At 38.5% G+C, this 22741-nt stretch overlaps 1 protein-coding gene across 4 annotated transcripts in view; it reads left to right on the top strand.

The window, feature by feature from the left end:
* The window catches only part of SLC9A9 (solute carrier family 9 member A9), a 254648-nt gene that overhangs the window by 29352 nt on the left and 202555 nt on the right, over window positions 1–22741 (top strand). For 3 of the 4 annotated variants that reach the window (XR_012043292.1, XM_072866766.1, XM_072866763.1), the window contains 4 exons: window positions 2024–2206; window positions 11448–11650; window positions 16056–16133; window positions 17340–17416. Coding sequence is in view for 3 of the 4 variants with exons in the window: in XM_072866766.1 (XP_072722867.1) it covers window positions 2032–2206; window positions 11448–11650; window positions 16056–16133; window positions 17340–17416 (533 nt within the window). In the remaining variant the exon portion in view is untranslated. Of the gene's footprint in view, window positions 1–1877; window positions 2207–11447; window positions 11651–16055; window positions 16134–17339; window positions 17417–22741 lie in introns of those variants that run through there. The other variant, XM_072866764.1, reaches the window with a different exon arrangement.

Genomic DNA, 22741 nt, shown 5'->3' with positions numbered 1-22741 from the left:
CTGCCAGGTGCACAAGAAGCTGGGAGGGGGCACAGCCAGGACAGCTGACCCCAACTGGCCAAAGGGCTATTCCATACCATATGGCGTCATGCTCAGTATAGAAACTGGGGGGAGTTGGCCGGGGGGCAGCGGTTGCTGCTCGGGGACGGGCTGGGTGTCAGTCGGCGGGTGGTGAGCGGTTACATCATTTGTTTTTTTCCTGGGTTTTGTTCCTCTCTCGCTCTCTTGTTGTTTTCCTTCTCCTTACAATTTATTATTATTATTATTATTTTGTTCCAATTATTAAACTGTTCTTATCTCAACCCCCGAGTTTTCTTACTTTTACTCTTCCAGTTCTCTTGCCCACTGGGGGGGAGGGTGAACAAGCAGCTATGTGGGGCTTAATTGCCGACTGGGGCTAAACCACAAGAGTAATTCAAAATACAGTAGTAATTCTCAACAAATACAGGTTAACATCAAAGTTTTATCCTTACGTGAAATTGAGTTGCATGGTTCATTAATTTGGGAAGTATCAGCTGGGTTTTGCCAACTTTTCATCTCACAGAGACTCCATTGATAATCAGTTCAGAAATATAGTTTTGATTTAAGTAATCCTGACTATGTTTGCAAATTATCAGGTAAAATTACAAAAAGAAAGAGAAAATGAGGGAAACACAAAGGAGAGAAGATAGTGAAACAGTGGAGAGGTCAGAGTAAAACCAGTGATAGAGATTGAAAAAAATATCTGGTAAGCAAAGAAAAAGCATTAACTAGAAAAGAACTAGAAGGATACTGCTTTTCATACAAAGTGAAAGAAAAACATAATACCTGTAAAACGTGATGAAATTAGTTTACACAGAGGACAGAACTGATTGTTTGGCGAGCAAAAATTATTTTAAAACATTGTAGATTGAAGGAACAGTGCCTCCTTAGGAACACTCATACTACTCATACTATTATGAGCTCAGCCCTGAAATTACTGAGAGTATGGATATTTAGGTATTTTTTTCTATTTTATTCACCTTTGACAAATACCTGACTTGGAATGGATACTGTACAGATTAGTTTGGCCCAAAATGTTTTTAAAAAATAAAATTTTATGAGATTGCGAAAAAAAGATGAGAAGATTGTCCTTTTTTAATGAGAAGCAGAATCAGGATTTTTCTGATGAAAATGAGAGTTTATTTGGAATTCTCCAGTATAATACATGTATTGCAGCCTTGGGCTCAGACAGAAAAGCTTCTGAGTGTTAGCTATAAATAGTAAGATAATTTCTACTGTTTTTCTGGCTTAATTGAGTAATGTAAATGAAAACATACAAACAGCAGAAATGATGGAAAGTAAATTCCAATGCATTTTATTCATTTTGATAGGGTTTCTTAAGTGCTTTTAATTCTAGGTAATTGGACCTTTGCTTTTACAGAGATCTCTCTGTCTTCCTGCAGGATCAAGACAAGTTCAAGGCCAAAATCTTGAAATCCTTATTCATTGTTTTGTTTTCTTCTTCTGTCTTTGCACCGTAGTAAAGTGCCACCTTTACTCTGTGTTGCTTACATTTAAAAGTGGGAAAGAGGAAAGATTTTTAAACTTCCACAGTGTAGTGAAGGTTGCTATGCCATTCTTTTAACGTCAGTTTTTCCATCTTAAACTATCAAGACAAAATATGATTTTTAGGGTAGAGATTATGCTGCAAACGACAGGAACAAACATTATGAACACAGACTAAGTTTTACAACCAAATTTTAGAAACTGACAGAGCCTGAGTCTTGGAGGTGATTTATGCATCTACAGCTGGAGCAAGCGCCGTCCAGTGATGCAACCGTAACATTAAAAATGAGACAGGGCAGCTTTAAGAGAGAAACAGGAAGCTGTAACTAGAATCCAGCTGAATTCTGAGCTGGGGCACTTCACCCTGAGGCTGCAAATGAAACAGATGTGCTCGCTGTGAATTTCTGTAGTATCTGGACTTTTTTGTACCAAAGGTGATAACACTTTCCCTCCTGTGATTTTTTTTCTTTTATTCTGCACGTATTTTTCCATAAAGGGAATGAAATGGAGAAGTTGAAGAAATATGTATCAGTGAAAGATGAAGATCAGTTTTATCATCAAGGAGCTGTGGAGTTGCTAGTCTTTAACTTTCTGCTCATTCTTACAATATTAACAATTTGGTTGTTTAAAAACCATCGATTCCGCTTTCTGCATGAAACTGGAGGAGCTATGCTTTATGGTGAGTATAAATTCAAGTGCCAGCTTAACATGGGACTAGTTGCATATTTATGATCAGGCACTTGATCTCAAGTGCTGACAAAGCTCAGAAAATGTGCTGAATGAAATGTCATCAGCTCTATAACTGTACAGCAAAATAATAATGTAACAGCATCTGTCATGAAGTAGCTAGAGGCTGACTTGTTAAGGGAGCGACTATCATGAGCTGGTTATCCTCACGAGGTGCACGTTATGTTCCTCTATGCGCAGACAGCCACTGCGTGACACTTTGGGAGTTAGGGAGTTTACTGTTTTCAAAAGAATGAAATACCCACAGTGAAAGAGATTATTTAATTTGCTTATATTCCATGCTTGTTTTGTATAACATTCAAAGGTGTTAGACTAAGGAGCCTTGTGGATACAGCCATATTGTCTAATAAAGTTTAAATGATCTTGAGATTTTTCTTTTGGTTTTTCTCTGTGCCTTTGAAAAACAGACTATGAAGAATGCCTCTCTCAAGTCTTCTCTGAATGCTGTTGTTGTTCTGTAATTTCAGTTTGCCTGTCTAGTTCTAATCTTCTTCTACGAAGTTTTGCAATATTGTGTATCTCTTTCATGTAGAACTTTCTGCATTGTCCACTGACAAGAAGTACTCACTAGTATACCTGTATACACTTACATGTATGATGATTTCTCTCGTCATTCTCTCTCACTGTTGTTTCACTTTGAGAAAAGCGTGACTGCCATTTCTGTTACCATAAAACACATATAGGAGGGTAACACCGTCAAAATGGAAGGTACGAATCAACAGCTCAGACATTACGCATCTAAATACCAGCCTGTTTTGACTCAGACTCATTCTATCCACATCACATACTCTAGCAGTGTAATACCCAAAACTGGTTAAGATTGCATATTCTGAAGAATATTTGTTTATCCTGGCACACCACATGCAAAAAACTCTATGGAGGTTCAACTGCAAGCCTGCAACAGAAAAGGCAACTGACCCCTACATTTTGAGATAAAGGCTTCATTTGCTCTTTCTATATCAAGCATTTTATGATTATCTCAGTTCTATAGGAGGACTGCAGCTGAAGATCACAGTCTTCCTTGTATCCCTTTCAAACTATTCATTAGATAAGTTAATTGTATGAAATTCCAAGAACACAGGCTATTTCATCTTCTTGGCTCACTACTATCTTCACAAGTGACTTGATAGTTTGAAGAAAAGCAAGTAAACAAGAAACTCGTGTATTAAGCCAGTCACTGAGCCCCTAACACCTGGGTGAGGAAGTCTGTGGGATCTCTTAATTCTCATCTGCCTTGCATTTATTTTAAAGTTGTGAAAAAGTATTTATTTGATAATACGCCCTTTTTCTAATCTTGAAATCTGTCGCACATAGAAAACACAATTCAACTGAATCAGTTGAGACTGAAATACACATCACATGATACTTAGTTAAATGCAATGGTTTTCATTGTCAGACATCACCTAGATTGTTAACAGTTTTATGAGGTACAAGCTACATAGCATCACTGAGAATACATTTGCTTGTTGCATTTCTGTTAACATTTCTCAAAAGGAAAACCATGAAACACTGTGCAATATATTCATTATGATCAACTTGTAAATTATGACAATGTTTTTCAGATTACATGGGTGACTCTTCTATAATAGCTTCCTTTACACTATTGTGCTGTTTCCCATGTGCAGCTGAAGATTTAGACAAAAGCCTATCAAAATAGAAATGAAATATGGGGAATACAACATTACACAAATAAATCAGTGTTTAATCAGTTTTATCTATCTTTTGGTTCTATTTTGCTGCCTGCCCAGAACATAATCTGCACATCATGAGGACAACCAGCTCATGATATTCTTTTGATCAGTTAAGAGATTAGTGCTCCAGCAGGACAGAGCTTTTAAATTATTAAAACATTCATGAACAAAGGAAACATTCCTCATGATTGTAAATAAACTATCTATTTAGTCTTGCATTATTTATGGCAACCTTCAAAGAGGGAAATAAGCTTATTCGTAGGATCCAAAAAGCTGATGATATCCTTTTTATCCTTAGAAATTTTGGGTATGGGTCTAGGTATCTTTAGCATTGTGGAATAGCAATAATGAAAAGAAAGTGGAATTTCAAGGGTCATGATAGAGGCATCAGATCAACAGGCAGCAACTTTGGGAGAAAATCTTCATGGCAGCAAGCACTGACAGTGAGCTAAATCCTGCCCTCACTTATTTTTTGCCTTCATTATCAGAACAATTCTGCTTTATACCTGTTTTGTACAAACCAAAAGTCTCTGCCCTACAGTTTGCTTTACTCCATCCCATTGAGCTATTTGCTAGGTAATTGAATAGCAGCACAAGAAACCGAAAATTTTGCTTCAAGTGACAGAATACAGCCACGTATTTGCAGCCTGTGTCCCACAGTATGATAGATGGGTCTGTATTCCTTGTCAAGACAGTGTGCCATTAGGGGTATAGCAGTGGAAAGGATGGAGAAAGTGAAATATGAGGAAGATCGGGGGGGGGGGGGGGAGAACACAGAAATACAAAAACAGGAAGAAGTTTTACAGTTACTGCAAAGTGCTGAACAGCCACAAATTGAACACTAGGAACAGCCTGATAAAAAGATAGAAAGTTCTATTTATAGAACACATAAAAGGGTTGTTTTGGGGTTTTTTTGCATAAGCTTTGTAGGAAAATCCAGTTTTAGGCTGAATAGTTCCAGCTAAAGAAAAGCCCATACTGGAAAACTTCCCATTTGGAAACTTTAAAAACTGAGATTTATTATTTTTTTTTTAATCAAAGATAAAAAATTTACATATTTTTAAATTTTAGATATTTAAATTAGAAATCTTTCTGCAGTTGCAAGGAAAAAAACCAAAGCATTTAGCATAACCCAGAATTAATTCACAAGAATTAATTCAACAGGAGTTCAACATTATTTCACCAAAAAAGTTATGTGTACATATATACATACATTTCAAGGCATTTAGCTTGAAAGTATTTAAACACTCAAATTGTTTTGTTTTGACACCAAACTGAAAAATCACTCACAGACAATGAAGAAGAATACAGACTTACCTGTTTATTCATTCATTCCTTTGTTTTCCAGTATTTCAGAGAACAAGTTTCTCTGCACACTGTAGCTTGGTTTGACAAACAGCCCCCAAAGAGTAAACTCAGCTTACTTCCTGATTTCTGGGTATCAAGGTAATCTCGTATTCAGGTGAATACGAGAGTAACTTTGTGCCATCCAGAAAGGGAAGAGCATCCTTTATATACATTATCAGTACAATTTTCTATACAACTGCATAGTCAGAATTAGTGTGGTAGACTATCTACACAAGCAGTAACAAAAACTGAATGCCACTTCTCTCAGGTAAGAGTAGGTGGCCTCCCTCTTAGCACCAGAGCCCAGAAGATGGCCTTTTAGTGCTAGACCAAATAAAAGACTTAAGTGCCTATTAGCCAGCTCCTACAGGGCCTCATATCTTTAGATACCTCAGTCACAAAATGTTAGGTGCCAAATTCCCCATATAATACATAAGTCATGGCCCTTCACATTAGTGGGGCAATAGCCCAGACCTAGCACAATGAAAAGCTGAGTGTAAGTATCCAAATTTCTCATCCTCCCCAGAATTTAGGTATCAGGGCTACATACAGGTACCACCAGTTACCTCTGATTAAGAGGCTAAAGCACTCCTGCAGATAGGCAGCCAGAATTAAACTTCAACAAAAAACCTAACAGACAAACAAAAAACCCCCCGCCACCAACCCACCAATACAATCTGTGCCTTTTATCTGCTAGGTTAATTAGCAGCTTTGGTTGAAATGGTTCTCCGCTTGAATAGTTGTCACCCCTAGAGAATGTGTGGTACCTGTTAGGGTGGAGGTGAGGCTGACTGAAGATGTACCTGCCTTCAAAGTTGTGCTCTGTGGGACTAGTTGATCAGACTGGAAGGACCACGTGAAAAGGATGAACGACAGAACACAGTCATTGTCGCACTCACAAGAAATGGCTCTGTGTTGCAGTGGTTAGAGATGCTTCCTGAAGTTTTGAGGGGATTAGAGGGGGGGGATTGGAGGTCTACCACTCTCTTCTTTTTTTTCTTCCCTCCAGTTGTTCAGCTCTTGACAGGTGTGCAGTGGGAAAGCTGACTCACAGTAGCCCTTCCTCAGCCTCTTCTGAGGATCCCATGCAGCATGTCTGGAAGTGAGGCACATATCAGAGTTCTTGATTCAGCTTTGGTGGAGGTGTCTAATGATTAGGCAATATGATTCTTACCCCTCCTAAATCCATTATGCCTCTTGTGTGGAATAATTGTAGTTTCCTTCTGATTGTGAGTGTGTTCTGAGTACCCCTAATTCTCAAAGGCAGCAATGGATGTAACAAGTCCCAGAAAGAGGAATCTCTAGCCCTCAATAAAATAATGAAGAGTACTTCGTCTTCCTGACTACAACATTCATAACGAAGAGAGATTGTCAGGATTCAGAGGAAAGCGTGGGAAAATCATGACCAAGGCAGAAACTGACATTTTGTAGTGGGTCAATGAAGAGAGGAGTAGCATTCTTGAGGCAAACAAAGACATTTGGGAGAAAGTCTAAAATATTTGGGAAAATCAAGTACTGGCTAAAACTGCATCCCTGAGTGTCATTATTAAGGAAGGCATTTAACAGCTGACTAGATAAAACCCTGGGGAAAGAACAGTCCTGCTTAGCCCAGGAGTTTGGCATGAGTGACTTACGAAATCCCTTCCAACGCTCTCATCTATGATTAAGGATTTTATCCTGCTTCCACTGAAGAAGTTGGAAAACCTGCATTGCCTTCAGTTAAAACATGACTGGGCTCTACTTAGAGTGAGGTTTTGCTGCAAGATCTTACTTCAAAGAACAATTAAGACTTTTTTGAAGAAATCTGTAACATTAGTTACACCCTTTTGTGTTTCAATCCTGCATTTAAATAAAATGTGCTTAGAACATGAATTAAATGAAGCCTTGGTACTAGCTTTCAAGGAAAGTGTCTTAAATAAGGGGAAGCTGAGATGAAAACATTTATAATTGGATTTGGACTCCTAGAATACAAGATAGGTTCTCTACTTTGTCCTAGTACACTCAAGTTTAGCCTTGCATAAGAGTTTGCATGTAGTTACCTACATCCTTAACTGATGTAATACTATTTGCAACTTTTTTATTCATGCTAACCAGTACCGTAGTGTAATACCTACTTGTGATGTCAGGTAACGGATGCAGCATCATTCCTGACTCATCTTCAGGGAGTTTTAACTGCCAAATTCCTAGACTTACATAGTAAAGCCAGGCTTTCTGTGTGTGCCACTATGAAATCAGAGCTATTTGTACAGAAGGTATGTTTTTACATACCAAAGTCCATAGAACTTTGTGAGAAAATGTTCACATTTAATTATTCTGCCACAAAACACTGATTGCAAGGAAATTAGAAATTAGTAGTCTTTTTTCATAGTAGATACATCCAAATGATATTTCCCAAATTTTTTTTTTCTTTAAATGAACTCTAAAGAATGTTTCAGAAGATACATTACAAAAGCATGATTTCAGTTTGGAAGGGGGAGTAGTGGAAAGGAAAATACATTATACATCTATTTAAAAATTAATTATTTCTATTAGAATATAATCTGGGCTCCTGAATTCTATCATGAAAGAAATGTTATATAATGATTTAAAGCAGAAAGTGCATTCCATAAATGATACACCTACTAAAATATTAAATACACTCTTCCCAGATTTTTAATTCACTGAGGGTATTATATAGGGTCTTTGGCACATTTATTATTACTGAAGGAAGAATACAATCCCATCACTTATATTGACTCTTGCAATATTGTGAAGTGATAGCAATTGTCTTTGTCCGAACCTTCCACGGAGCATTTGAGAATATTCTGAATCAACCCATCATTATGGATCTTGTCCACATTTTGTTCAAATTTAATACATTATATAATTTCCTTGAGAGCTACAAGGACCTCAAAGCCCCACTGATGCCCTGAGAATATTGATTGTTAGAATCTTCTGCAATGTAATTTCTCCAATATGTCTATGCTGTTGGATACTCTCACAATTTCCTTGTTCTTTTATTATCATTTCGTTATTTGTGTGGCTCTGTATATTATCCAGATCTGGACTCCATCAGGGGATAAGATCTAAAGCTGGTGGAAAACCCAAATGGCAAACTTGAATTCCAGTTGTAAATCTCAGTCAGTGTTGATCTTTATTTCTCTACAGCTACTGTGATCATAGTTTTAAAATGTTCTTTTTCTGCAAATTGATTTATTTATACTCAAGAGCTGTCTTGCAGGACTAGGATCTACAATATTTGCATTCGTTTCCATTCCAGAAAATTCCTACAAGAGGCAGTTTGAGACTACAGCTGAAGATAACATATCTCCTCAGAATACAGAATAAGAACAGTTCTCTACTCCTAGTCTAAACTTGACACTGCAGGTTGAATAATTTGCCCTTGAACAATTCAATGCAATTGCATTACTATAATTGAGAACATTCATTTTCATTTTTAAAACTATCAAACAGAATTTGGTTCAAAGTATATGCTATATTAGCCAATACAACACACATACTAGGAATCTCAAAATGTTGAGGACACGGTAGTCGACCTGGCTGTACTATAGAGACTAAAGGTAATGTCAGCTGGTCTCCACTGATCTCCGTTGAGCAGTTCCATGTTGCCATTCTTATTATACCAAAGTTATTATGTGTACAAGCCATATAAACAGTTAAACTTCAACAACTAAAAAATAAATCAGAAGAACTCTGAATAGTAGGATTTAAACTCTTATTTTTAAAATCACTTTCATGTTTTTAGCTCTTCATTCATGATTTTTGACCTCTCAGTTAAAAATAGTGCTATTTCCTTAAAGTCTTGTCTTTTGTATGCAGCAAGAAGACTGTTATTTGTACAAATAAGCATGATGCTCATTGTTGCTGGTATAACAGAAACAAGGCTAGTAGAAAAAAATGTTACTGTCCTACATAATTTTGGAAGACATAGTGTGAGGGTCTAGGTAAAACTATCCAGAAAAAGGCAGGTTAATATGACAGATGCTGTAAACGAACAGGTAAATGTTAGAGACCAGGAAATGCAGCACGACAAGAAGTTGGGCAACCACAGAAGAATTGTGTGGGAAAGATAACGAGGGACATAGCGGGAAATTTGGTAAGCAGACAGAGAGAATGCAGAAGGAAAGAAAAGGCAAGTGAAAGAGGAGACAATGGGATGGGTGAGCAGGTTGTAACAGCACATTCGTCTAACCAAACACTTCTTTCTCCTGACTATTTGAAACCTATCGCATCTTGTGACCTGATACTGATTCTAGCGAACTGTGTTGCTAAATATTCCTGTTCTTGAGTAGTCTTTCTGCCAGTGTCCTTGCACAGGCATTGGTGGACGTCTGCAAAATATTTCTGTTACCTGAGCTGATTAAGTCTATGTAATACCTGACAACAGAAGTGCAACAGAGGCTATAGTTTAAAACGTTGAGTGATAGGAACAAAAATGGTAAAGGAAGAACTAAAAGTTTTCTATTCCAGAGAATGAGAAGGAAACATCAAGTCTTGTCCAAGCATCAAATGAAGTTGAATTCTTAATGTATTTGAAATTGAATTTGAAAATGGAATATGTGGTTCTTCTAGAGGAAATCTAATAAAAATAAGATAAAAACCCTGACTGTTTTAACTAATTAATGGTTTCCTGGGTTCTGACTCATGATTTTGGACATCTGGGGCTGACCACTGTAGAAGTCATTTCACAGTAGCACATGGGGTGCTTACTTCCCTCTTCCCATACGTGCTTTCCCCTAAAATTTTGAGGAATTCTGTCTTTTACTACAGCTAGATTTATTATCTGATTTATTGCAAAAATGACGTATAACTTAAGAAAGTGGCCTTGGGATTTTCTACTGCTTATCTAAATCCTCTACCACTTAAAGAAACCAACCATACTGAACAATAGATACAAAACAAGCATAAATGTATGTGTCTACTAAACAAGCAATACAGCTGCTACTCTGTTGTAGCACCAGTCCAGGAAACTACAAACTTGCCTTACATGTATGCTAGAAATCTGCAGTTCAGAGAGTCTCTGTTATGGAAAAAAGTGACAATAATAAAGACATCCTATTTATCTCTCTAGGCATTTATGACCACTTTTATCACCATGGCATCTGGTTACTGGATAACACTTAAACTTTAACATCACATTTTTCAGATGCCTATCAGCTATTTCCTGTAATTTAATTTCTTTCTTCTCCTTCATTAGTAAGTATATCTATCTAGATGTTTAGATGTCTTCCAGATCAATACTTAATCTGAGTATTCTTAGCATTTTATGAATGTGTTCATAATTAGTAACTGTAAAGCTGTTCATCATATACATTGGACTTAAAGCACATAAGACATAAAAGCATGGAAATTAAATTTGAAGCCAAATCCAAATCTCTGAGGGTGGAAATAATCTCAGTAATGTTATCTAACTAAATATTAGTCACCTCTCCTGAAGTAATCATGCAAGCTTCCACTAGAGCCAACAGAAAGAAGTGTACCTGCCAGAGGACAATTGCAGAAGTATATTTTCCTGTTAACAGTAAAGGGAGCCAAAAGGTCTGTCTTAGATAAGAGTCCTAAATTGTGGATAATCAAATCAATTAATCCCAGTCTTAATATTCCTTTCCTTCTTCCTGCTTTTATTTTCCCATGTTTATACAGTCTCAAAAATAGTCTTCTACAGAAAGCAGAATGTGCCTGAGGATACTGTGTCAGAGTTTTGCCCCCATGAATGAAATGTGTAAAATCACCAAAAGCACAGCTGATTTTTGTGTGCTCAGTACAGCACATTAGTTATGCAGGCATCCACCTTCTCTACATATCTATTGAAAATGCAGTGGTTGAGCAACTCAGTTAATAAGTATATCAGAATGATTCCAGCAACTGGATCACAAAAATAGGAGTACACCTGAGCATATGTCAAACCAACATCTGTATTCTAATGAAATGACCATTTTGGAAGAATATTTTATGGTCACCCATGGAGTGCTGAGTGAGGTGTACCCCTGTGAAGGTGGAAACACTGAGAAAGTGGTGTCCTAGCTTTAATAGAGTTCATTTTTCTTCAAATTAGTAATTATGTTGCATTAGATACTTAAAAGTACCTGAATCTCTTTGGTTGTGTTTTGTTTTGCTTTTTTTTTTACTCTCCAGGCCTTGTAATGGGATTAATTATACGATACGCAACAAAAGCATCAGATGTTGAAAGCGGAACTGTTTATGAATGTGAAAAGCTGAAATCTGGGCCATCCACTCTACTTATTAATATAACTAATCAGGTCTATGAATATCAATACAAAAGAGAGATCAGCCACCACAATGTCAATGGTCACCAGGGCAATGCAATGCTTCAAAAGGTAAAACCTATCTTATTTTTGTTCTAAACTGTGTAATATATTTCTTTTATTTACACCCTTGAGAGAGGAAAACAAGCTTCAAGCTAAAATGTGACAGAGAGAGACAGTATTCTGAATTTAGGGTGAGAAGGGTAAGTGAGGAAGGAGAACAGGAAAGGAAAGAAGGTGCAGTAGAAACCTGACCATCATTTAGCATACAATTGGCTGTATGCTTGCAGAATAGTTGCCTGAACCCTTTTAGATGACAGTCCCACCTCCTGCAGACACTGAGTTCACTTGCAGGCGCAGCTGTTACCTTGGATTCATTGCCACCAAAACTTCATAAACCCCACTGATAACTTTATTTGTCCTCTGTCTTAAAAGTGACTTGCTCTGGCAGCATAATGCAAGGGAGGTTTACCCCTTGTATGCAGCAGAGGTAACTACAAACTCTAAACATTTTACAAAATATAAACTTGTAATTATGTAAACTTCCATAGATAAGTGGGTTTTTTTATAATGCTTAAGTGCATTACAACGTTCTCATACACTCATTCACTACTGCAGTGGTCCTCAGCGGGGATTTCACTGGCTATCCCCAAACTTGGGGAGTCAGCACTGTGGCAATTCAGGCTGGATGCAAAAAGGGAAGTGTGGGAGGAAGTTTACAGTCCTTTACGATGTCAAGGCATTTTCTGTTTTCCAGTATACAACAATTAAAATATTTTACTTTGTTAGTATATTCCGCCCCCCCCCCCCCCCCGCAACATTCACTTTCTTAAAAAATGACAGCAATTTAAAGAACTCATGAGTGTAGAGGGAGTTTTTAAAACCTGGATTTTATGTTCAAAGACAACACATATTCACATGAAGCTTCTAAGCCCTTACCAGTGTTTTTTAACAATATTGCAATATATTATTTTGCTTTTTTCCAAGTATTATTGTTTATCTATCACAGTAATACATGTTCCTGTGTATTACAGTGGTTATCGTTATAAAAACTTCTAAGTTATGCTTTGAATGTACACAGGGGAACTCAGCAGAATTGGGATTTAACTATCTGCTCAAATTCCTTGCTGATGCAGCACCATTGTGTGGCTGGCTGTTGTTACTGCCAGACTCTTGCCATTCTCAGAAAGAACTAGACTGTCAAGGACTATTAGAGCTGTGGTGGGTGGAGACAGGAAAATACTGTGGCAGTCAGACTAGTCAGATTTTGCTGAATCTTCATCCTTTTTCCTGCTAGTTGGTTGCAAGAGGTTTGTCTTAGTCAAAGCGTGTGTTTAGTTTCCAAGGCATATGTACTAATCCATTACATTTGAACATCTTCATCAAACCTGGTATGCTGAAGCTGACTTATGTTAGGAGAAAGGAGGAGCGCTAACTCACACAGAAGTTTCTGTTGCCCTTCCAGGGGATTGCCCAATCTTCTTTCCATAGTCTCACTTTGCTGGAATATTCTTGAAAGTCTCAGCTGTGAATTGTGTGTTTCTCTATATTACTGGAGAGGCCTCAGCCTGCCTGGATTTTCACTCCTTTTTCCTTTAAAATTATCTGGCAAATGTCCTCTTAAAAAGAAAATAAAGAAAACAGGAAAGAGGGAGGAATTCAACAGTATTTAGGAGACAATAACAATGCCTGGCAGCCTTCCTGACTGGCAAAGGCACTAACATAAAAACCAGCAAACACGATCACACCATGCTCTGGTTTTTGTACAACTGTAATTCCCTTTTGACCTCAGTTTACTAAGTGCATTTATCAGAAAGAATAGACTGTGCCATGACTTACAAACATGTATCCTTTAGAACATGGTTTTGAATAACAAAACATGCAGTCAAGATTTCTGATGCCTATGGAAAAAATATTTTAACATATTTGCTGAGTTAATTCCAAAATTAACATTTGAGGCTGTTAGTTCATAAGGGAAGAAAATTATTTTTCTGTCATGTTTTCAGTGAAGTTACCAACATACCTGGCAGTACTAAGTTGCCGACACATTACTTGCCAGCTAGTTTTTTTCAACTTTAAAATTCAAAGTAAGCAGAATGGAAAAAAAAGCTGAGCGCTCACTTCCTGTTTGTCAAATCAAGCTATCTGTTAGTAACAAGACAGAAGTTATTTTGTAGGCAGGCCTTACTCTTTTGAAGCTAAATAATTCATCACATAGAATACTGTAGCCTTAAAATATCACTTTATCTGAACAAAGGAGCTGCAAACCATTGCATTAATTGCATCCTGTCTCTTTTAAAAGTATTGGTATAATATAGCCTGCCGACAGAACAGTAAACAGTACACAGGCTTATTAAAATATTTTTTTCTCCAGCAATGCTGTGGTTTTAAACAGGATTCTGTTTTATTGAAAGCTACTTCTAATGTATTGCATTGACTGAACATTGTCCTTGGTCTCCCTCTGTGCCTGAAGTTGAAGGCAAATACGAACAGTGTACCAAGAACAGCTGAAATTAGAACTTTTTGCCTTGCCACCATCATCTTCATTCTAACATTACTGTAAAAATTTACTGGGTATTTTATAAACTGTTTCTGGCTCTTGTAGAAACAAAAATGTATGTTTCACATGAATGGGGCTGACATTACACAGGCATTTGAATGTAACAACCTGCATAACAGAGGACAAAGTGGTGCCTGCTGCTGTGCCAGCCAGTGGCTTGGAATGGGAACCACCAAGAGACTAACCCAGCAGCATGCCTTCAGTTCTGAAAGCAAATAGCACCTTAGCTATGTTGTAGCAGAAAATCCAGTTAGTCTTTGCAGAATGGCTGAATCTAGTCCTTAGCTTATTGAGGATATAAGGAAACCCCTTTGCCTATAAAACAGATACAAAATACGTAGGCAATAGGACAGTGTCAGTGCCTCTCAGATTTCATACCTGAAAGGAGGTTGTAGAGAGGTGGGGGTCGGTCTCTTCTCCCACATAAAAAGTGATAGGACGAGAGGAAATGGCCTCAAGTTGCGCCAGGGGAGGTTTAGACTGGATATTAGGAAATTTTACTTCACTGAAAGGGTTGTCAAGCATTGGAACAGGCTGCCCAGGGAAGTGGTTGAGTCGCCATCCCTGGAGGTATTTAAAAGACGTTTGGATGAGGTGTTTAGGGACATGGCGTAGTGGTGGACTTGGTAGTGTTAGGTTTACGGTTGGACTCGATGATCTTAAAGGTCTTTTCCAACCTATACGATTCTGTGATTCTGTGATAACACAGTGATATGTTGCATCTTCAGTAACACACAGATAGGTAACTGTCATCAGAAGCAAATTACAGTTTCATTGCCATGACAATGAAACTTACAATATGAAACAATATGACTTACCATGTCAGCACATACAAGGATGTTACTGGTAAATTAGTTGAGCTGCTAATAATTCAGGCCATCACAAAACCCTCAAATCAAAATCTGGAAGAAAAGGCTTTATGCCGTTTGTAAATTTCATGTCTGTGTTGGCAGTCCTTTTGCCAAAAAGGACAATTTGTACTTTGCTAAACTTACATTTTGTTAGGAATTGGAAATAGCTAGTTACTGTGGAGAGTCTAGAGCTTGTTTTCTTGCAGTCAGGCCAAAACTGATTGACTAGATTGGACAGATTATATTTTACAAGACGAGTTACAATGGAAATGATGCTAGAGAAGAAGTCAGCAGATTTTGCTGAGAAACTTTAGGACAACAGAAACCTGTGCTGGCACATTAGCAGAACTGATTATACAATTACAGTTTAATGAGTTAGGTCACATCTGAGCTACATTACCTAGCCACATGAATGTTCCTTGCCTGCTGAAAATGTGAGGTAAAATACATTTTTGATCACTTCTAGGTTAAGTGAAGTAATGAAGACGGTCAAAGCGTGCACAGTTTTCATGTGCAGTAGTTCAAGAAAGCACATATTAGCTGACAGCCAGCGGTTCATTAAGCAACATTATCAAGCTCTGTCTGTGCCTAAATAGATATGCTTCAAAGGAAACATTACATTGGCTTTGGTAGTGCAGGTCTTTTCTTTTACCACCACTCTGCATGTGGGGAATTGAGGCACAACACTGATGATGTGTGTTTCCTGAAACTGAACGGGAAGTCCATGTCTGAACCAGGAATTAAGCCATGGGACTGTCAAGCTGGGTGTCTGGTAGTGCAGATACTTACTATCACAGATAACACTGCTTGTATGTGTTCCCTGTAAAATAGTGCATGACTGATTTCCTTCTTTAAGGAATACTTTTCAAGTAGTATTCTACATATATAAGCAGTAAGGAACTACATATTAATACTTGTAAGAAAACAACTCAGAATAACATTTTGTCCTGCAGACATCGAAGCTGATCATGAGATTAATCCTGATAGAGATTACAATTAAAACCTATCCTATCAAATGAATTGCTACTTTATTTGTCCTTACCCTCTCTTTTTTCCTTTCTGGCAGATGACATTTGATCCTTCCATCTTCTTCAATATTTTGCTGCCACCCATTATATTTCATGCTGGATATAGTCTAAAGAAGGTATGTGTCTCTTTCTTGTATTACTGAAGTGACTGAATGTGATTGCTACTTTGTAGATCCAACAGGCCAGTGACAGAGAAAAGAGTCAGTTAACAATTATATTGCATGGGAAGAACCTGACAGGAATGGAAGAAAATGAAAGATGCGTGGACCTCATTCTGCTCTCTTCCTGCATCTGTGCAAAGATTTCATTGTGTGGTTTATAACACTTGGGCATTCTTGTTATCAGAAGAGACCACTTTGGATCTGGTGACACTGCATGTAGGCATCAACCTATCTGTTTTATATATTGCACGATCAGGACTTTGTTCAAGGGAGGGGGTTATGACACTGTTTGCATCCGATACGTTCAATGTGAACTTCTGTTCTGATCTTGAAGCCTTTGGCCAGATACATAAAAGAGGGAATTTTGATGGTATTCCACCAGGCAAAAAATAAATCATCTTCAATTGTATTTTCCAAAATAACTGATGGAGCCTATATTGTTTCATCTTATATTTGATATATAGACTCATAGAATCATAGAATTGTTTAGGTTGGAAAAGACCTTTAAGATCATCAAGTCCACCCGTTAAGCTAGCACTGCCAAGTCCACCACTACAGCATGTCCCTAAGCACCACATCTACACGCCTTTTAAATACCTCCAGGGATGGTGACTCAACCACTTCCCTGGGCAGCCTGTTCCAATGCTTGATAACCCTTTCAGTGAAGAAATTTTTCCCAATATTCAACTTAAACCTCCCCTCGTGCACCTTGAGGCCATTTCTTCTTGTCTTATCACTTGTTACCTGGGAGAAGACACCGACACCCACCTCTCTACAACCTCCTTTTAGGTAGTTGTAGAGTGATAAGGTGTCTCCTCAGCTTCTTTTTCTTCAGGCTAAACAACCCCAGTTCCCTCAGCCGCTCCTCATCAGACTTGTGCTCTAGACCCTTCACCAGCTTTGTTGCCCTTCTCTGGACACCTCAATGTCTCTCTTGTAGTGAGGGGCCCAACACTGAACACAGTATTCGAGGTGCAGCCTCACCAGTGCCGAGTACAGGGGGACAATCACTTCCCTAGTCCTGCTGGCCACACTATTCCTGATACAAAATACAATATGGGTTGTAACAAATGGCACCTCTAGATGCAGTGTTTCAACTTGGTCTGAATGTTCTTTTATTGACTGTATTACAAATAACTATTCTCAAACTTTCCTCCCCAGAGACATTTTTTTCGTAACTTAGGATCGATTTTAACCTACGCCTTTTTGGGAACTGCCATCTCCTGCATTGTCATAGGGTAAGTGAATGCCTTCTGCTATTATTGCTGAAGTCATTATTAGTGCTTGGTATTTTTTTCAATTAAAAACTAAACTGTAAAAAGAATTGTGGACCCTGCATGGTCAATATACTTCATAACTTGTGTAACAGATAAAGTAATTCCTTATCAGGGAATGCTGAGATGGAAAAGGCAAAACTCTTGGATAGTAAGAACTGTCTAAGGCATTCAGGAAATTGTCTGTGACTGATGTAAGCCTGAACTGCTTTCTACAACCCTGTAGCTTTAACCATCTGTCCTGAGAAATAGAACCATTCTCTGAATTGAAATTCTGTGCTTCTAACCAGAATTCCTTCTAGAGGACAGCAGATCTCTAACAGAAGAGGAAGGACTTTAAATCTCAAAAGGGGGAGCAACAGATACCTAGTGGCATATATGTAAAATAACCGGAGTAATTTCAAAAGCTAAGTGAAACTTTTTAGTTGAAGATCATACAAAAAGCCTCAGTGTGGAACTATGTGTGAATTTAGCCTGGATATGACTAAATGGCTTCTGCAGAAAAAGAATGGAAAAAAGCAGAGGGGGGGGGGAAATTCTGCTTTATTTCCATACGTCCTTAGTGAAAAGTTTCTGATTTTGTTTCAAAATTTGCCTAATTAAAGAAAAGATTTGCTAGTCAGAAATTGATTATATATTTCCATGCTGGAATGATGTGAAACTTTTGTTCGGCTGTTTGGTTAGCTCAATCAAAATTAAACCAACCATTTAAAAATCCTTTTGGATCATAAAAGTGCATGTGTTTCACAATACTTATGAATACCACAGAGACACTTCAGCTCTCATGTTCTGGGAAAATTCCTGATGCAGGTGAAAATGAATGACCAGAGTTGGATTCCGCAGTGAGTGGGTATCTCTGCCTGCACAGAGCCTTACTGAGAAAAGCAATGCACTGTTCACAGTTTAACCTTAGCATCATTAGGCATCCCATGGCATTTCTGTGCTACAGAGTGGTGCAGAGACAGCTGACCTAGCTGAGTCTATATGGTCTGTGGAGGTGATAGAACAGTGCTGCGTGTAAGTAAGTCTTGCTGAGAGGCCTTAATCTTGCTGGGATTGTGCACAGTCAAAATGGGAAAAAGTCATGGAACGTTCTGGTGTTCAGGTTTTAGACAGGAAGCACACTGTGTCTTGTAGGATTTACTTGAGGTCCTGGGCTGTAGAACTCTGAAATGTACCATTTAATCTGCATGATATGGAAAGATTTATGGAAACACTTCAGTTTTTGAGAGGGTGCTTGAATTTAAAACTGGTCAAAATTCTGTACATATGAACAGCACTTTCAAATTATAGAAGCAATTAATTTTTTATTTCTGTCTTTTCCCTTTCTTTGTAATGGACCTTTAAGTAAAGACGTATGTGCTGCATCAAGGTATAACTCCTTACTGGCATTATTATGAGATGGAACTTTCTCCTTTAATGTCATTTTGATAATAGTAAAACACATGAATGACCTACAACTTAGAGGTCAATGATTTTAACACTGTTCTTTTATGGGTATGTCATCATATCTATCTTGACATCCTAGATTCCTAATAATCAAGTAGCTTAGTAAGCATAATGTACCTGAGGCACTGTGGCTGTTCTGCAAGCTATGGTCACTCCAAATATGAGGAAATTTTAGACTCCACAATGAAAAGCAACATTCAAGTACGATCACCTTCTGTGCTGAAACACAAAGGAGTGTAAACTCTGTATGTGACTGTTTCCCTTTCATGTGAAGGGGAAACTGGTGAAGATCTATGAGCTAAGGAGAAAGGATACCTTCAATTTCAGACACAAATCTGTAACTCCAGGAGACAGTGTGCCATGTGTCTCACTTACTGGAGAGGAAAAGCTTACTCCTGCTTTTCTTTCTGAAATTTTGCTTTCCTTGAGAGATGGCACCTCATCATCCTCTGACCTCTCCTATTGCTTGTTCTCCTCTGGAGAAGGATGTGAGGCAGAAAGCTCTGGATCTTGGGGATCCTTCTTTTCTAATGGGAACAAGCATGGAGTTTTAAAGACCCAGAATATACAGAATTCCACAAAATGATATAATTAAACAATCAGAACCATTTCCTGCCTGTTTCTTGATGTCTCTACATTTAAACCACTCTATTAATTTCTTTGTGATGCTCTACAGCTTGTGATAGAGCTCCGAAAGCACTTATCCAAGTGAGAGACAAATAGCAGTATCACAGCACTGTCACTTCAGGGGGTGAATGCCTGCTTCATAGATCCATGAAGATCACAGCTTGGACAGCTGCACCACTCTCATGTTTCCCCCATCTTTATTTGCAATAATATACACCTCAGTAAGACCCCAGCTCTTGAAGTTGCTTCTTTTCAATACATTTATATGGCAAATAGCACCCCTAAGGTTGGAATTATAAATTCAGTAAATATCTGCATCCTGATAACAGTTTGAGATGAATGCTGGCACATTACTGAGGTAACAGTGGTTATGGACCTCATTAGGACTCTTCCTGTGCTTCCTTTCACTTGTCTTAGCCATTGAACATTTCTCTCCTGTAAACCAATTGCTAATAGCTCTGAAAGACTGCAGAAAAGCAGTAGGGCTGTCCAGCCCAGTGATGCTCTTAAACATGCTGAGCTCTGACATGTGTCATTGCCCTTTGCAAATGGAAAATGCCAGAGCAGCTTTGATAAGCATGTTAAAAGAAACGTAATGTATTGAGTTTAGCCTACATTCCAAATACTGTCATTCCTGTATCCGTGTTATTTTGTCTAAAACAGAATAAATGCAGATAGAATCTACTACAGAAAGTTCCTGCTAGGTCCAGCAATTCAAAGTTCAAGCCCGTAGTCAGGGATAAAGATCCAAAGAAAACCCTAAGGTAGAGGAGTAAGCACTGAGCAGCACTGGGCCTTGTACTGTGTTCCATACGAACCCACAACCCGCACTGAAATCATTGCAGAGAAGGCAGATAATATATTCAGAATAGGGCTTATGTGAATGTGAAGCATGTTTGCATAATGTACGTCAGGATAAGAATGAGATAATGAGAGCATGAAGAAGAAAGATGATATAAAAACTTTACTGAAGGGAACTAAAAAAAAGTCCTAAAAGAAAAACATATCCTAAGTGAGAGGGGATGAAGAGCTATCGTTGTTACAAAAGAAAGGACAGAACCCTGAGGTACTTCTACATTGCATTGCTGTAGGCAAATATTTTGTGCATAGGTATGATTAAACATGTGCTTACTTTTTATTATATATGCACAACACATATACATGTTCAGTACAACAATATACATAGGCTTAGACTCTGTGTACCCACAGCCTCTCGTTGGGACTGTGCTCTTCCTGCCTGAGTGAATTACAAAGCACCCCATTGTGAACTCCTCCTGCGGACTTGCTGTAGTGACAGGGTACAGCCTATAACAAAGAAGGACCAGACCTCTCTTTGTAAACCAGAAACAGCTGGGAAATATCATTAATAAAGAAAAGGAACATCATTTGGATTGTGCAAACTCTTAGAGTGCTAAAAAGTTGCCATGGAACACACTGATAAAATGGTGCCTGTCTCCTCTTTGTAAACCTTTGCTTTTGTATGAAAGACTGTTTTCTGGCATCAAGAAAGACGAACTGTGTGGAATTTGAGTGAAAAGGCTATAATCAGGTATTCCCATTGAGGGCAGGGGAAGGAGGAGTAAGAGGGATTGCCTTTTTTTTGGTGAAGGCAGTGCTGAAACGTAATTGCTTTCAACTAAATACTGCTCTAAGGAGTGCTTGCCCATGTTAGCTGTAATACTGTCCTCAGCCACTTAACACACACTCAAGTTATAGTAATTCCCAAGCTCTCCCAGCTAGGCTGAATTATGTCCTTTGCACCAAGTCTGACTAGCAAGGATCCATGCAGAGAGATCCCATGAGGGAAAGGAGAAATTGCCCCACTCCGAGCCATAATGACTTTGCAGAATTGCTGAAGTTGCCCCTTCATGATGAACAGAGTCTACTGACTCTGGGTCTGCATGATATAAGATCATATAAGATCCAGTCTCTCAACAGATCTTTTCTCTGGCAGTGGTTCCAGCTTCCCGTCTCCTGAAGAATAGTGTGGGATGATCAGTGAGACAGCTCTTTACTCCTAAGAAAAATCATACAGGTTAAGTCTCTCTGAAGCCTTCTGATACAGGGTGGGCAGTCTCTTGCTGTCGCAGACTACTTGAGTTTCACAGACTCAGAGAACAATTTAGGTTGGAAGCAATGTCTGGATGTCTGCAGTCCAACCTCCTAATAAATGCATGACTGGCTTCAAATTTAAATCCAGTTGCTCAGGGCCCTGTCCAGCTGAGTTTTGAACGTCTCCAAGAATGCAAATTCCACTGGCTCTCTGGGAAACCTGTTCTAGTCTTAACCACCCTCACTACAAAGATCATTTTTCTGTATATCCAATTGGAATTCCTCTTGCTTCACCTTGTAACCATTGCCTCCCATCCTTTCACTATGCATCCCTCAGAAGTTGGCTTCATCTTCTCTATAACCACCTGTTAGTTGAAGACAGTAGTTAGCTCCCTTCCTAGTTACAAGAGAAAGCTAAGCTGCTTTTCTCCAGGCTGAAAAAACTCAGCCCTTTGTCTCTTCGCATACATCATGCCTGTCAGCCCCCTAACTATCTTGGTGGTTCTCTGCTGGACTGTCTCCTATCAGTCTTTCTTGTACTGGAGGTCTAAAACTGGGCATGTTATTCCAGAGGCCACCTCACAAGTGCCAAGAAGACTAATCACTTCTCTTGACTTGCTCACTACGCTTCCCTGAACGCAACCCAGTTTGCAGTTAGCCTTCATAGCTGCAATTATGAAGTCCACTTCTGACTCATGCTCAACTTGATATCCTCCAGGACTCCAGGAGTTTTCTGCACATAGCTATCTAGCCAGTCATGCTCCTGTGTGACTGTTGCATGGGGTTATTCCATCTTTGCAGTATGTATCTGGATCTTAGCTGTGTATTGATGACTGACTGTGAGTTGAAGCAGCACTGAGCTGATGCTACTCAGTGAGCCCATGAAAACTGGGCTACTGAAAAATTAAATTAATATGTGCCTCCTCTTGCTTTTTTTTTTCTTTTTTTTTTTACCTTTTAGGAAGAAGCAGGGAGAAGGGCCTAACTTCAGGTTCTGCAGGGAATAGTGTTCTCTTCCCTTAGATTTTATTTTTAATAAACTGTGCTGTCTGATGGGATGCATATTCCAGAATTGATGCCTGTGATAGATATTTTCAATTTTGATAATGGAAGAGTGCTCCAGAATTTGTAAAAGTCTTGACACTATGGTAACAACCCATC

This window comes from Ciconia boyciana, chromosome 7 (assembly GCF_034638445.1).
Source record: "Ciconia boyciana chromosome 7, ASM3463844v1, whole genome shotgun sequence".
Taxonomy (NCBI): Eukaryota; Metazoa; Chordata; class Aves; order Ciconiiformes; family Ciconiidae; genus Ciconia; species Ciconia boyciana.
Note: the sequence above shows the minus strand (reverse complement) of the source record. Positions and strands in the feature narration are given on the sequence as shown.